We start from the raw sequence: 16,900 nt of genomic DNA, 5'->3' as shown, positions 1-16,900 counted from the left end.
TAAAGTCCATTGATGTTTAGTACTTATTTTATTTTAATGTGATCATAGAAGAGGCAACATAATATCCATTTGGATCAGCATTTGGATTAATTACCATAGTTGACAAGTTAGTACTTGTGACAGGTTAGAACAAAAATTCCAAATCCAACAAATTGAAAATTTGGAAGGGAATGAAACTAGGGAAAATTGGTAACTAGACTCCTCCAGTAGGGGTAGTTTTGTAATTTCTAGAAACACAAGCAATTTTAAATTTTGAGAGGTAATTTTGAATTTTGAAGTGAGCTCCGTCTACCAACCATTGGATAGACATGGAATTCGATGTCGCGACTTGGGAGTGGAGCGCACGATGGCTGCTCAACCCCAGGCCATAGAGGATCTAAATATCGTTAACCATTTGAGTCCTTAGGTTGACAAGGTCCATCGATCATATGATTCCAATCACCATAGAGTCTATAGGGCAAATCTTCTACCCAAAAGCGAGAAAAAAAGGGCTAGTCCTGTTGATGCCACGTGGAATCCAATAGACTAGTGTGCATTATTTTCACATTTGATATTCAAAATCAAAACCTGTGAAAATCATGGAAATCCATGAGAGAATCCCTCCAAGAGAGTGAAATCTAATTGGAATCGGCACATTAATCATATTGGACCGGGCATTCCTTCCCCATCTAAATATGAAACCCTTTCCACTTCCTTGTTTATTTTCACCTGCTCAATCGTCGCTCCATCTCTTTCTTGCTCTTTGAAGGACGAAGGCCGTCATCTTTGCAAAACCTCGACTCGCATCCCCATTTCCTCTCCACTTCCTCGTCAGCCACGACCTTCTTTAACAACCTCCCATTTCTGCTTTGTTGCTCTGCGATACGGCTCTTTGAGATCTGCTGCGCATTACCTTTGTGTCAAATTTTGGTGGAAACATGGTGAGAAACCCTACCCTCTCGAACTTGGGATGAGTATACACTACAAGATATTACAGTGCTGCTCTGCGCAGCCATCATTTCTTCTACACTACGCATTGCTACGAGAGGGCAAGTTTTGGTCGGACTTGAATTTGAAATTAGTAATTGCATCTATTGCGGTATTGTTCTTAATTTTCATTTTATATTTTTGTTTTACTTGTTTTTACGTGTAATGAACAAATTCCTAAGCGGAGTTCCTTGACATTGCGATTGATGCGGGAAGAGAGTCGAGAGGTCTTATCGAAAACATTGTTTTTATTTATTTCACATTATTCGTTTAAAGGAGACACCAAGTTTCTTTTACAACACCTCAAACCTCGTCCTTCTTTTCCCTTGCTTTGCAGATAATTCAAAAGGATTTTACGAAACTAGCGAGTCAAGCATAAAGGTCGGTAGGGCATTTGTAAAGGCGGAAAGATACGACCTTTATGCTTGACTCGCTAGTTTCGTAAAATCCTTTTCAATTATCTCGCAAAGCAAGGGAAAAGAAGGACGAGGTTTGAGGTGTTGTAAAAGAAACTTGGTGTCTCCTTTAAACGAATAACCGTGAAATAAATAAAAAACAATGTTTTCGACAAGACCTCTCGGCTCTCTTCCCGCATCAATCGCAATGTCAAGGAACTCCGCTAGGAATTTGTTCATTACACGAAAAACAAGTAAAACAAAAATATAAAATGAAAATTAAGAACAATACCTGCAATAGATGCAATTACTAATTTCAAATTCAAGTCCGACCAAAACTTGCCCTCTCGTAGCAATGCGTAGCAGAGAAGAAATGATGGTTGCGCAGAGCCGTGCACTGAATATCTTGTAGTGTATACTCATCCCAAGTTCGAGAGGGTAGGGTTTCTCACCATGTTTCCACCAAAATTTGACACAAAGGTAATGCGCAGCAGATCTCAAAGAGCCGTATCGCAGAGCAACAAGCAGTAGCACTGGAGGTTGTTAAAGAAGGTCAGTGGTTGACGAGGAAGTGGAGAGGAAATGGGATGCGAGTCGAGGTTTTGCAAAGATGACGGCCTTCGTCCTTCAAAGAGCAAGAAAGAGATGGAGCGACGATTGAGCAGGTGAAAAATAAACGGCGAAGTGGAAAGGGTTTCATATTTAGATGGGGAAGGAATGCCCGGTCCAATATGATTAATGTGCCGATTCCAATTAGATTTCACTCTCTTGGAGGGATTCTCTTGGGGATTTCCATGATTTTCTACAGGTTTTGATTTTGAATATCAAATGTGAAAATAATGCACACTAGTCTATTGGATTCCACGTGGCATCAACAGGGACTAGCCCTTTTTTTCTCGCTTTTGGGTAGAAGATTTGCCCTATAGACTCTATGGTGATTGGAATCATATGATCGATGGACCTTGTCAACCTAAGGACTCAAATGGTTAACGATATTTAGATCCTCTATGGCCTGGGGTTGAGCATCATCGTGCGCCCACTCCCAAGCTGCGACATCGAATTCCATGTCTATCCAATGGTTGGTAGACTGAGCTCACTTCAAAATTCAAAATTACCTCTCAAAATTTAAAATTGCTTGTGTTTCTAGAAATTACAAAAACTACCCCTACTGGAGGAGTCTAGTTACCAATTTTCCCCTAGTTTCATTCCCTTCCAAATTTTCAATTTGTTGGATTTGGAATTTTTTGTTCTAACCTGTCACAAGTACTAACTTGTCAACTATGGTAATTAATCCAAATGCTGATCCAAATGGATATTATGTTGCCTCTTCTATGATCACATTAAAATAAAATAAGTACTAAACATCAATGGACTTTTACTCCAGTCTAGAGTCTAGACTCTGCAACTGTTTGTCCTTTATATAGTTAAGGGGAGCCAAGATACATTCATTCAACAACTACTATTCTTTCGAATTCCCCTCGTAATTGTTGTTGCTCGGTCCGACTTAGGCCTCAAGTCCGCTCCAAGTTCCCCTTGTGCCCTTCATCTTTGCAAGTTATCCACGACATCGATCAAATTCGGCGACAACGACTCTATTGTCAATCTTAGGAATAAAATGGTTAATGTTCATTGATGTGTCAACTAGAGCAACCGATTCCTTTCACTAAATGTCCAATTTTTTATTTTTTATTTTTTTTGCCACTTCCTTGCAAAATTAAACACTGATTGGTTTTCAGGGCAAACAATTTGACCTGGTTTGTTGGATTTGGAATATATATTTTCCCACTTGTCTTAAGTGTCGAGCATGTCAACCATGGAAACTAATCCAAATGATGACCTGAATCGATCTTATTTTGCCTCCACTATGATCTCATTAAAATAAACATTGATGGAATTTTTTGGGAAAACACTGCATAAAGGAAGCTATTTATTGAAACGTGAACGACACACAATATCCAAAGTACAAATATCAGACATTCATGGGGAGGAAATGGGCCAAGAAGTCCTACACGTTATGGACAACACCCTTCGAGCCGGGAGTCGCCTCGTTTTTAATCTTCCTAGAAATATGGTGAAACGAACAGAAGTTAAAAAGTTGCAAGATGGAGGATATCCCCAACTATGTTCAGCGTTGGAATCTGATTCAAGGATTCATTACGTGATAATGAAGTGATCAGCTCTTTGTTGTCCGACTCCACCATTAGGGGGGGAGGGGGAGGACACTTGTCACATGCGTTGATGTGTGGATGAGGGGAACTAAACAAAATGTCATATACTGTGCATCTTATGATGCCTCAACATGAAAGGCTTGGGCTTCAACCCTTTTGATCTCCTCACTGAAGAAATTCTCTATGTGATTCTTGAATTCCTCTATGAAAATCCTCTTGACAAGAAATCATTATCTATAGTCTGCAAATCCTTCTACGCTGTTGAAGCTCAACACCGGAAGACTCAAGCCCCTCCATTATGAGCTACTCACCACAATCCTTGATCGATATCCGTTTGTTATGCATCTCGATCTCACGCAAGGGGGGTGCAGGTGTACAAAGTAATTTACCCTAGACTTAATAACAATAAATGAGTCTTGGTGGATTCGAACCACCATATATTGGGAATCCCCAAGTGCTCTACCTGTTTGAGCTAAAGACTCTCATATAAGAAAGCAAAAGAGAGCAACTATCATTGAGAAGATTCACAAGTCACCAAACATCAAATACATTGAATTGGATGACTGAAACGGTTTCATGTTAATTCAGTTTTACAATGTCAATTAAAATAGATCATGTGGTTGCATCATGATCTATATCTCAAATAAGAAATAGCAGTAAAGCGTCCATGAACCATTCATCCATTGAATGTGAATAATCCACTATTCAACACTGATAAGTTAAAACCTACTGAAATGAAAATTATCAATTCCAAATGCAGCCACGCATGATACATCTCATAAAGAAAGTCTTAAGACAGCCCCTATCATAAATCATCAATCCTCAGCTACTCTCATAAATCATTAGTCAACTACTATCCTGCTGCCCTACAAAAATAACAAATAAGTCTAGAGAACTGAAAATGGAATTCATTAATTATATATACCACAATTCATAAATTGAATAGAGTTAACACCTAAGATTGAGATAGTGCATCATCCACTACAATGAAAAGAGATCAATATAAATCATGTCAAACATGATAGTCCACAAGCAATCAATGAAAGAGATCAACAAAAATCATGTGGTTAAGGCATACATTGTAGGCATGGTTCCTGACAATAAGCACCAAGTAATAATTGCATTCCATGAAAAGAAAATCATTCTTCTGTATTCTGTTCCAGCAAAATCAAACCGACCACTTTTTGCATACATGTCAATCAGGTTTTAACTCAAGACATCATCCCAGACATATTATTAGTCCAAGACAAGAGATTACTAACTTATTATAAAAAGGTGGAAACAATTTCTCAGCCTAGTGGCCATCAGATGGGGAGGAGGAGAGGGAAAAAAAAAAGCCAAGAACATAAGGATAGAGAGACCTGAAAATTTTTACTTGTCAATAGATATAAACTTTTAAATGAATGTAACAGAAAGAACCATTTGGGTGTTCCATTAGCTATATTGACATATCATTCTTAAATGAATGTATAATTCTTAAGCAATCAGATTTGTCCTTGAAGGTATATAAATGTATTACTCCTAAACAAAACCATCTGTCCTTGAATCACCTTAAACAAGAAACTACAAAACCAGATTAACTAAGAATATAATGAATTCAATGACTAGACCTTGCAATTAAGACGAATCAAAAGCATTTTCTAGTTGACAAAAAATTATACCTGCACAGATCAGTCCTCTTTAAAATACTATGAAACAAATTAAGGACTGTAGGAAACAGATGAAGATGATAGAAACCACACCTACAAAACCATCCAAATGACAAGAGAGGGTCCACACCTAAAAAACCATCCATATGAAAGAGAGGGTCCATCTATAAAAAAAGAGGCAGAGGAAGCAGCTTGGGTATCGTTCCAGTTGATGGGTTAAATTCAGTATATTGAAACTAGTGGCATTTTTAAGACAGAAACAAAGGAACCACGCTGGCCTTCAATAACCATTGAGAAAGGCAATAATGGAATCTCAGGTTCAATACAAGATGCCAAGGCAACGAATAAATCGAGCATTGCTATGGTGAAATACTTTTACGTATTTGGACTGATGTTGCACAACAGCCCAAGTGATCCATCTCAACTACGAAAAGTGAAATGGGAATTGGTTTGCTTCTCAGATTATACCAATACATATATCAGATATCAGAACATTAAAAATGATGTAATTTTTACAAGGAAAAAGTGCTGATGTGCACAGTCCATAATTATGCAAAATCTAGCATGGACCAACTAACCATTCAAAGCCAACATAAACATTAATCTTTCATCATAGGAATTAATGACAACTCAAGCCAATATCACACAAAGCCACTCCAACAAAATGGTCAAATACATGCAATACATTAACTTAACAGTAAGGGTTAGCAATTTGAAGCCTAACAAAAAACACTTGCAAATAAAAATAAGCCATCCAAAACACAAGTCGTTGATGCGTAGCTCGCAGAGAGAGAGAGAGAGAGAGAGAGAGAGATTTTAACCCCAAAATAACAGAATCTCTTCAATGTTCATGAATTCTACATAATCTTAAATCTCAAATAAATCTCTCAATCTCATAAATATGTTCTTATATTTCGGATTATGCCATTGCAGAAACTGCACAATCCTCTGACCAGTTCGACCACCGGAAAGGGCAGATTTGGCCACAACCGTGGCAGAGTTGAAAGAGATAGAGGCAGATCCGGCAGCAGTAGCCATGAAAGCTTTAGCCAATCTCTGAACAACAAGGCTGTCAGATTAAAAAGAAAAAGAACTAATGAAGCTCTCTAAAAAGTAACAAACAGAAGCATCTTTGATAGGGCAAGAAACTCTTAACAACAATATGTGCATTTTCACCTTTGCATATCTGTTTTCCATCAATCCAATGTTTTGCAACCTGAAGGAAATAACTGATTTGCAACATTTGCAATGCTATAGAAATCATCTGAATACTCATCACCTACACAAGTCATTTTAATGAAAAAATTCTACCTCCAACTAATCTTTTTTCCTTTTTGGAATACTAGAATCTTTCAACAAATCCTCCCTCTTCTGCTTCTCCTTTGCAAGGACCCATACTTTTCCCAATTTTGCAGAGAATCACTTTAGGCATATTGAATCTAACTTCTACCTATCATAAAGAAAAAGTAGAAAACCCTTCTATCTTAGAGTTTATGCAAGAGTTTCCTAAGCACAACATTGGTTTCCTGTAACCATTCTGTGACAATTGATAAGAACACCCAAGATTCCATATTCAAATTCAATATGATACAGAACCAGCATACCAAGGAAAAAGGGTGTTTTTTTGGGGTCTTTGTCCAAATGCAATAAATCAATTACTATGAGCATCACTAAGTTATAAAGATGATCTGCAAAACAAACTTATAAACAACAAATCAACCTTCAACACCATTGTATCATTGCCAAGTTGGACACTCTATCTCAACTAGAGGTCCTACCATATCTGCAAAAAACCTTCTATTTGATAGGGGAAGAAAAGTTGGTGACATCCCAAGTCAATATCAGCAAGAAGTAAATTACTGCAGCTAAATTGGGATAGACTGCCAACAAGTTCATTTCGATTTTTCAGGCATTGGGCACTAACATGACCTGTACAAACACATACAAATACATTTGGATATTATCATGTGCAAAAATTTTAAAAATTCAGAACGACAAATCCACAGATATGTATGGATGTATAGGGTATTTAGATATTTGAGTAATCCATACAATAAGTGAACTTTTGTCTGTATGAATGAATGTAGAGGTATTCCTAATTCTTAACCACCCCCCCCCCCCCGAAAAATAAAAAGTGATATTCCTAACCCACTGCATTTAGAAAGGAAAAGAGAGAATAAGAGAAGATGAAAGGTGAGAGACAGAGAGCGCAGAGGCAGGATACCCATTCATCCTCAAGTTCTGCAAATTGCTAATGAGAGTGTAAGGCAGCAAGATCGGGGGCTAGGCAATTAAGATAGCGGCACTGTGATTCATCTCTCTCTTCTATACTCCGCCGACTATTCAACAAAAATACGATCGTTTTCCCTCTAGTTTCGCCATCACCAGAAACCATCTACAGCATCTAGATTGCTCTCTGGTACAGGTGAGAGAACGCGTAGAGAAGAATAAGAGAGATTGGGGTTCGAAATCTGGGAGTCGAGAGTAGGCCCAACCGAGAACCAAGCGTTCGACAGGAGAGAGAGAGAGAGAGAGTGCGTATTTGGGATCATATACACCGTAGTATACAAAAGAAAAAAACAAAGCGTATGCCGTATGATGTTTAAAAAATCAATTAACGAACGAGATTTAATGATACCATTTACACGGATCAGATTACTCCCGACCATGGATTCCCTTATCTGCACTGCCGACCAGAAAACCTTTTGCCATTTATTAAATATATTTTTAATGTCTGCATTTCCGATGTAGGGTTTCCTTACTGATTTCTGGTTTTCATTTATTGGAGGGGTGAAGAATTTTATTTTCCCACTGCAGATATTACAACCACTGTATGTTCTTTCCTGCCACTTTATGGGTTGTGTTACAGGTGCTGCGAAGATTATTGCTATTGAGGATCAGAGATCATATAAGAATAGTGGCGGCAGTGGCGGTGGTGGTGGTGGAGGTGGTGATGGTGAGTATGTAAAAGAAGATGATGATTTGGGAAAGATATGGCCATTTTAGTCTTTTTCAAATTTTAACAAATAGGTTAGGGCAATTAGGTCTTTTCAAATTTTAGAAAAGATAGAAGATAGGGTAGTTTGGTCATTTTATAGTATTTAATACCTGATGTGAATTTAAATGGCATTTGGGGTGTAAATCAGAAGTGGTACGTGGAATATTGAGCCGTTAGAGGTACGAGAAATATTGGTTGCATTCTAAGGGATACGTGTACTTGACCCAATATTTTAGTACTTCGTGATTGACCCCACGGCGGAGCAGTGGGATTGGGCCAACTGGTTGGCAAGGCAAGACTAATGAGTAATGAGCATACGCACTCATGTGTACGCGGAAACACAAAATTATAAAGAATTCTTTTAGTTATTATAACGTTAAGAGAAAGCAGAATAAAAACCAAAATTTTCCATGTCGTACGGCATTGTGAGGTCCTTGGGGATGGATGGACGCGTCTCTCTAAAACCTTAATAATCCTTTCGTCCACCTCCTCAACCTCTTCTCCCTCCACCTCCACCTCCAAAGCGTAGGTTGTGCCGACTTTTGTTCTCTTTTTTTTTCTTCTGCTCTCTCAGAGCTTGGAGCTTTTATCTGGTCCAGATAAAAGGACATTACTTGCGTCGGTGATGAAGTTGTTGAAATAAATCTTATTTTCAAGATCTCGAATTGTCCTTCTTCTCTTTTTCCTGAATTTGGTACGAGATCTTAGCTCTTTCTTTAAATTTTCTTCGTTCTTCTTCACCTTATGCACGTTTTCTTGATTCTCTGTCAATTACTTACTAGTGTGAAAAATTAATTTGCTAGATACACTTCTTATTTCGATTTCCAGACATAAATCGGAGGTGGAGAATTGAAGTTGTTATTTTACTATTCTAGACTTTGAATCAAGTTTTTGCTCGTTGATCTCTAGTTTAATCGGTCTATTTCACGCTTAATTTGGTTTGCTACGATGGGATCTTATAGTAATTATATATATTATATATTTATAAATGGCTGTTGGTTTTTGAATTCTTACAACTGCTTCCAAAATTTTGTCTTTGAAGCTTTAAGATGGAAGAGGAAAAACTCAATCTTGTCATACTGAGTAGGCTTCAAGCCGATGCTTTTATGCTGTTTGTGGAATTATTTTTTTCTTAGTTTCTTGCTTTATGTTCCGTTGAAGCAAGAAGATATTTCACGTTGAATATTAGCTATGAGCATTAGATCTGGAAGATACTGTGTATTAAAATTTAAACAGTAAATTCTCGATTGGGTTGTACTTTCCTGTTATTGGTTATGGTTAATTAATTTATCGTCTAGTTTACTATTACAAAAAAAAAAGTTTAGATCTGGGATTGGAGGAGAATTGTCCCCTTTTCTGATTTACAAAAATGGGAATATTGCTCTCAAAAGGGGTGGATTTATTTTGAAGAGTGCTGCACGTAGATGATCTCAGTTTCTGAACTTAATTATAATTTTAGTACCGCTAGCACATATGGATTTGAGCTTTTTATGTGAAGATTGTACTTTTTTATGCTTTATTATTATTATTATTATTATTTTGCTTTCAATGGCTCTACTGAGACAGTCTGGAAATTATTGCAGGGGCACCATGGCTATGAAAATGAATTCATCAGACAATAGGACACGGAGCTCCGTCTCTATATTTATTGTTATTGGTTTGTGTTGTTTCTTCTATATTTTGGGAGCTTGGCAGAAAAGTGGTTTTGGGAAAGGTGACAGCATAGCTTTAGCGATCACCAAGCAGACAGATTGCAGTATCCTGTCAAATCTGAATTTTGAGACCCACCATGGTGGTGATGCTGGGGTAATCGACGATTCTGATTCAAAAGCTCCAGTGTTTAAGCCATGCGATGCTAAGTATACTGATTACACACCCTGCCAAGATCAAAGTCGTGCTATGACCTTCCCCAGAGACGATATGAATTACAGAGAAAGGCATTGTCCTCCGGAGGAAGAGAAGCTGCATTGCCTTATTCCAGCACCTAAAGGATATGTGACTCCTTTTCCTTGGCCAAAAAGTCGTGATTATGTACCCTATGCAAATGCACCATATAAGAGCTTGACAGTTGAGAAAGCTGTTCAGAACTGGATTCAATATGAGGGCAATGTGTTTCGGTTTCCTGGTGGAGGAACACAGTTTCCTCAAGGAGCTGATACATATATTGATCAACTTGCTTCTGTGATCCCAATTGAAAATGGCACAGTCAGAACTGCATTGGACACTGGATGTGGGGTATGTTAGGATCTTTTTAATCAATTAATTCTGTGGTCTATGATCTATTTTGTGAATCTCACATCTGAGTAGCTTGGTTGAAGTGAATGGCCGCCTTGTTGTTTAGGTGATTCAGTTCATTCACTGACAATTGGTGATCTTTCTTTAGGTTGCGAGTTTGGGTGCATACCTGTGGAAAAGAAATGTAATAGCCATGTCATTTGCCCCAAGAGATTCACATGAAGCACAAGTTCAATTTGCTTTAGAAAGAGGTGTGCCAGCAGTTATTGGTGTTCTTGGAACCATAAAGGTTCCATATCCATCTAGGGCTTTTGATATGGCTCACTGTTCTCGCTGTTTGATTCCATGGCATGGAAATGGTTAGTTAATTTACGTACAAGCTATTGTCTCAAAAAAACCTTCTCTTTGAAATGGAATGGGTTTTTGGATTTTCTGAAACTTATGCAACCATGTTCTATTTTTCTTTATTGGTTCTATTATTATTCTCATTGGTGCTCATTATTGTTATTCATTTGATGTTTATATCTATAATGTTCATGCTGGCTTCCTTCTGATATTATTCTCTTTTCTTTGCAGATGGCATGTACATGATGGAAATAGATCGAGTCCTTAGACCTGGGGGCTACTGGGTGTTGTCTGGTCCTCCCATTAATTGGAAGAATAACTACAAATCATGGCAGCGTCCTAAGGAGGAACTCCAAGAGGAACAGAGAAAGATTGAAGAGATGGCTAAAAGTCTTTGCTGGGAAAAGAAGCATGAAAAGGGTGAGATTGCCATCTGGAGGAAGAGAGTAAATGCTGAGTCATGTAGAGGAAGACAAGATGATTCTCGTGCTACTATTTGTGAATCTAAAAATCCAGATGATGCTTGGTATGTTTATATATTTAATTATTTCTTATAATTAGTATTATGTTTTTAGAGGAAAGTTCATTATTGTCAGTGGTTGTGCAATATTTCTGCCAGTATTGTTCTTGTTTGTGTCCTGTTTGTTAGTGCAATCTGAAGCCGCTGAGAACAAATGGTTTATAATGTGTTTTAAAACTGAGTTACTTGACATTGCTCCAGCTTATCCCCTTTTTCATGCTCTGATTCCTGGTTGGATTACCCTTTCACTCATTTAATACATTTTCAATTTCATAAGCTGACTTGACTTTATCACTTTTTCTTTGGGGGCTCTGGTTTCTTAACCATTGGATTTTGAGTTTATGTTGGTTGCCCCCCCCCCCCCCCCCCAAATAAATTCGCTTTTTTGCCTATGTATAAATATTGGCAATTTTCTAAGTTGCTTTACTAGGCAGAAATCAAATCGAGTGAAGTTCTGAATTTCAAAATTATGTTGTATCACTTCACTCTCTATGTGAGTTATCTTCATATCGACTACTTAGCTAGCTACCCACTTTCTAATTTAGGTTATATTGGTGCTGCAAATAAAGAATTTGAGTATATAATGGGACGGATGAAATATTTGTAAATCTTTACAACTCAGGAAAAATAACCTTGGAGCTGCTTTGATTTTATTATTTCATACACTTGAATTTCATGCCATATTCAACATGATAAGATTAATTTGGGTCTTGATAACCTGTCCAAGTGCTGTTTCAGTTGGTACAATTTACATAGCACAAAATGAAAATTGTTGAAGCAAAATTGCCTACTTGGTACCACCAGTGTTTCAAAGTCATGTAGGAGACGTCTGGACTTAATGAGGCCAGTTAAATGCTACCAAGCATAGTCAAATATGGAGTTGATATAGACTAGGCTTTAGAAGAATGATAGGACGAATATATTTAGATGGCTTTCCTTCTTTATTCTTTCTTTTTCGTGTCTTTAAAATTTTTATCATTGCCCTTTTGTTTGCTCCTTTAAGAAGCTGTTACACTCTGAACTTTACCTTTTGGTGGTGTCCTAGGTACAAGAAAATGGAGGTGTGTATAACTCCTTATCCCGAGGTTAATAATCAAGATGAAGTTGCTGGAGGAGAGCTTAAACCTTTTCCTGAGAGGCTTAATGCGGTTCCCCCTAGAATAGCTGGTGGATCTGTCCCTGGAGTTTCTGTTGAGACATATTTGGATGATAATAAATTATGGAAGAAGCATGTAAAGGCTTATAAGAAGATCAATCAAATCATTGACTCGGGGAGGTACCGCAACATAATGGATATGAATGCTGGAATGGGAAGTTTTGCGGCAGCACTTGAATCTCCAAAACTGTGGGTTATGAATGTTATGCCTACAATTGCTGATAAAGACACTCTTGGTGTTATTTATGAACGAGGATTGATTGGCATATATCATGACTGGTAATTTCTTAACTTCACTAACCTGGTGTAAAACTTTTCTGTCACCAGAAAAAATCTTAAATAATGGTAGTAGCATTTGATAAATCTCTTGTTTGCAGCTCATATATGGTAATTAGCATCTATGATGTAGCTTTTAGTATACGGGTCACTTTATACATATCCTTGGTGAAAGAGGGGCATCTTTTTCAGTGCTCATATGATTCTGATAATTGACCTTTTTAGCAGCCTGGAGTTTTTACCGTCCGGTACAAATGCATTGGTTATATTGGGCCATCCGTGCTATTTAGTATTCTCACAGATTGAATTACCCAGGAGGACTTGCTTTTGCTCCATCCTCTAAAAGCAATATACGGTCAAGTCATTAAGACTTAACCAACTACATGGTGTGAAACCTGTTCTGCAGCTCCAATATATCTGGGGCCAGATCATGTTCCCTTGTTTTTTTTTCTTGTTGCTTCAATTCAAGTACTTTCTGGGCTTTCCCTTGTGCTGTTGTCACTCACTGTGTCATTCTTGGTTGGTGCAAGTCATTGGTCCCTGTTTTTCTTGTTATATCTGCTATATCTAAGTTACTGAAAATGGTGGTTTATTTGTTTAAATTTCTCCTTCGAGTCCTGCCAGTTATCCATTTTAGTATCAATACTGAGTTATTTTTATCCTATGCATGTGGAAGAACACGTGGTGTGTGTGTGCATCTCTTTCCCTCTCCTCGCTCTCTTGCATCTTTATATGTGTGTGTGTTTTTGTTTGTTTGTTAAAGAGATCATTCTTAGCTTGCTTCTATATGGGTTGTATTCTCTTGGTCCCCTTGAGCTTTCCCATAGTTTCTACAATTCTACTATTTCTTTCCTTGATTAAATTTTCCTTTTTCGTTTTTTTATATAAAAGGAATGGAAGAATCAAATGCAATCAATGATCCATATACATGTTAAGAAAAGAATCAAATGCTAATGATAAGCGGCATGCTCTTAGGTAAAACATAACCTTGGAGCATTAAGCTTGAGTTAATTGATATGGTTTAAAACACGTACTTTCCAGAGTTTCTCACTTGATGAGTTGATAGGCATGCCCCTCTCCAGAATCCTCACAAACACTTATTGGACTTTCATCCATAGAGGTCTTCCCTCCACAAAGTGCTCTATTGGAATGACAACCAGCGTTCTCTGATACAAGTATACAACAGTTAGAAGTTTTATAGGGTACAAAATTATGTTAGCTGATATGATATATTACAGCATTTATTTAAATTCTTCTGTAGCTGCCTATTATATGGAGTATAAATTGGAAGTTTGTCCGTCCAAACTTGGGCCTTGATTAAATTTTTACCTCCTTTAGACCATGTCATCCATTGTTAGAAGTTTTCTGCACTTTCCAAGAGGGAGGAAAAGAGAACTCATATTGTCCCAGCATCAGTGAAATTCTAGGATATTTGTAAGGAAAAGTCCACACCTTAACGGCACTGGTGCAGGACCTGCTCCAGAAGAGGCTTGTCAGGGAGAATTTAAGAGTGTTGTCATTCGTCGCCAATATACGATAATTTGCCTGATCCATCAGGTTTCTTAATCTGTATCTGGAAGGCTGTAGTTTTATATTCCCAGAATTTCTTTATGGTTTAAATCCTAGTGGTGGCCCAGTTTTACTTTGTCAGATACATAGAGTAGTAATGCTCTTTCAGTTGGGTGTGGTCAGTTTGGTTAAATCTTCCTGTCCAAGTTTTGTTACATTTTTGCATTATTTTGGGGTGTGGGAAGGGGGTTTCCTTTTACTTTGTGTATGTGTGTGAAAGAGAGAGAGAGAGAGAGTCGCTGTCGTTGCATCCTGTCTGAAACAGTCTATGTTCTATCTTCTCTAAATTAGGCATGTTTTCTAAATTCAAGTAGAAAAAAGAAACTCTATTTGAACCAGGCTTAATTGCTTAATATTTTAGTTTTTCTCATATCTTGATTTATTTACTGATAATTCTTCCTTTTTCCTGGTTCAGGTGTGAGGCTTTCTCTACATACCCAAGGACGTATGATCTTATTCATGCCAATGGTGTTTTCAGCTTATACAAAAACAAGTAAGTTTTTTGTATTGATTTTGCTGTCAGACTTGTACGATTGGATAGTGCTTCCAAAGACCTGGTTTGGGAGTTCATCATACTTATTAATTTGTGTGAATCAAAAGAAACGTACTAATCAATTTGCTTTGGAATGGTTGCTAACTTCTTAGTACCTGATTTGGGAGTTAAACACGCTCCAGTTGGTTTAGGAAATCATTTAGGTTTTTTGGAGACCTGGTTCAGGAGTTAAACATATGTATCAGTTGGTGTATGAGTTAGGTTGGAGTGAGGTATCTAATTCAAAGGCGTTCTTATCTAGGGTGATCTAAATTTGATGAACTTATATTTTTCAACCATCAAAACTTCTTGGCCTAGGTTTTACTGGATTGTCTCCTCCAATTTTAAAGGTATCTAAATGGGATGGTTAGTAAATCGGGTCAAGTTGTTCTTGCGCCTTTTGCTTGGCCTTCTCTTATACCTTTATGCCATTGGCAGCTTAGATGGTTGCCAGCAGATTTCTAAGGTCATCAGAAGTTTTTCCAGCTTTTAAATGAGTTTTGTAGTAAAAGCTTTCATTTTTGCCCCTTTTTTTCCTGAAATTTGCACAAAAAACAATGCCAGGTGTGAGGCAGAAGACATTCTTCTAGAGATGGATCGGATTCTAAGACCTGAGGGTGCAGTAATATTCCGTGATGAAGTTGATGTGCTGATCAAGGTGAAGAAGATTGTGGGAGGGATGAGGTGGAATGCAAAAATGGTTGATCATGAGGATGGTCCCCTGGTCCGTGAAAAAGTATTGGTTGCTGTCAAACAGTATTGGGTTGTAGGTGGAAAGAACTTGACATCCTCCTGATAGAAATGAGAAAAAGAGGAACCCAAGTAGGATTGTGAGCAGGTATTGACAACCCTCAGTTAGGTGTTTGCAGCTCATGACTTATTCCTTGCTCACCGGCATTTTTGTGGATGAATAGTTACAGCCTGAGGTTGAGGGTTCTGAAGTTTTCTGATGTTCAGTTAATATTTATTGATGTTCTTCGTTGTACTCTCATATAGATTATCCAGTTCCACTAGGTTAATGATTTTGGTTTTCTATTTACGTGTACTGTAATCTTTAAAATATCCAACAGCCGACACAATTGCAAACGAGCTTTTGGCCAAATGGCTGTCTAAATTTTTGGCTGTTAGGTTTTCTTTCCATGATCTGTAAACAGATTTATAATTTCTCAGCGTTCATAATTCATAAATTGAAAGGAAATTGCTAACATGGTGCAGGAAAGTTTTGTTCCTTGTCCTCTTCTTGTTGGTAAGGATTTATCTTTCGTTTTGTGGTAATTGTATCTCATGTCCCTCAGTTGCATTTCTTTACCCAATATATGCGAAGTGAAATGACAGAGAGACTTGGCCAATGCTGCTAAAAACGGTTAGAGGTATAATATTTCAGATGAGGGTTTGTACCGCAGGAACACAGGATTTGGATTTGGTGACATTGCTCACCAAATTCTTGACGCTAAACCAAACAGCGAATTTGTTTTCTACAATTTCAAAATCTGAAATTCTCAAGTCCAGGATTTAATCCTATTCCCGAATGCAAGTCTTCTATATTTGTCATGTAATTCAAAAAATGAGAGTATTGGGTTTGTTTTTTTTAGCATTAGTACTTGTAGGTAAAAGTTCTGGTGGAACGTACCTTGGAACCGAACTTGAATTTAATGTCGTCAAGTTGTCAAGCCATACATAGTTCACACAGGGTACTGTGTACTGACATTGGGGGGACGGGGATCATGATAATATATATGCATCTACTTATGAAATTTTTTTAATGGAAAAAACTGGCAGTGCAATGGCATAATTGGGGGTGTTTTCGGTAAAACCAGCTTCGTAATAGGGTAATTAACAGGGCAATAGTAAACGGGAAGATTATTTGTAAAAAGTGTATATCATTTTCCCTTTAGTTTATGATTATTTGAGAAATTTGTATGCATAATATATTATACTAGAAGATTTTGAGTTTAGAAAGTTATTTTATAGGAAAAAATAAAGATGCCTGATCACGTACAGCCTGTGCCCAAACACAGCTCTCCATGACTGCCTCATTCCACTACAAAATAAAAAATCTCCTAGTCGATGCCCCTATGCGTCTCCTCATTG

The 16,900-nt window shown here is 37.6% G+C and overlaps 1 protein-coding gene across 3 annotated transcripts; it reads left to right on the top strand.

Annotated features, from left to right (window-relative positions):
- Positions 1-8,710: 8,710 nt before the first annotated feature.
- LOC122653473 (probable methyltransferase PMT2) lies at positions 8,711-16,039 on the top strand. Of its 3 annotated transcripts, XM_043847317.1 has the most exons (7): positions 8,711-8,870; positions 9,760-10,411; positions 10,560-10,770; positions 10,988-11,282; positions 12,322-12,711; positions 14,693-14,762; positions 15,360-16,039. In XM_043847317.1, exons 2-7 carry the CDS (start codon positions 9,767-9,769, stop codon positions 15,603-15,605), a joined length of 1,857 nt encoding a protein of 618 aa, XP_043703252.1. In that variant the 5' UTR covers positions 8,711-8,870; positions 9,760-9,766; the 3' UTR covers positions 15,606-16,039. The 3 variants fall into 3 exon arrangements, with proteins under 3 accessions (XP_043703252.1, XP_043703250.1, XP_043703251.1); XM_043847315.1 differs by lacking the exon at positions 8,711-8,870 and having other exon boundaries at positions 9,727-10,411; XM_043847316.1 differs by lacking the exon at positions 8,711-8,870 and having other exon boundaries at positions 9,727-10,411; positions 14,693-14,770; positions 15,374-16,039.
- Positions 16,040-16,900: the final 861 nt, after the last annotated feature.

Source organism: Telopea speciosissima, chromosome 3 (genome assembly GCF_018873765.1).
Source record: "Telopea speciosissima isolate NSW1024214 ecotype Mountain lineage chromosome 3, Tspe_v1, whole genome shotgun sequence".
NCBI lineage: Eukaryota > Viridiplantae > Streptophyta > Magnoliopsida > Proteales > Proteaceae > Telopea > Telopea speciosissima.
This window is presented reverse-complemented; position numbering and strand designations above follow the sequence as displayed.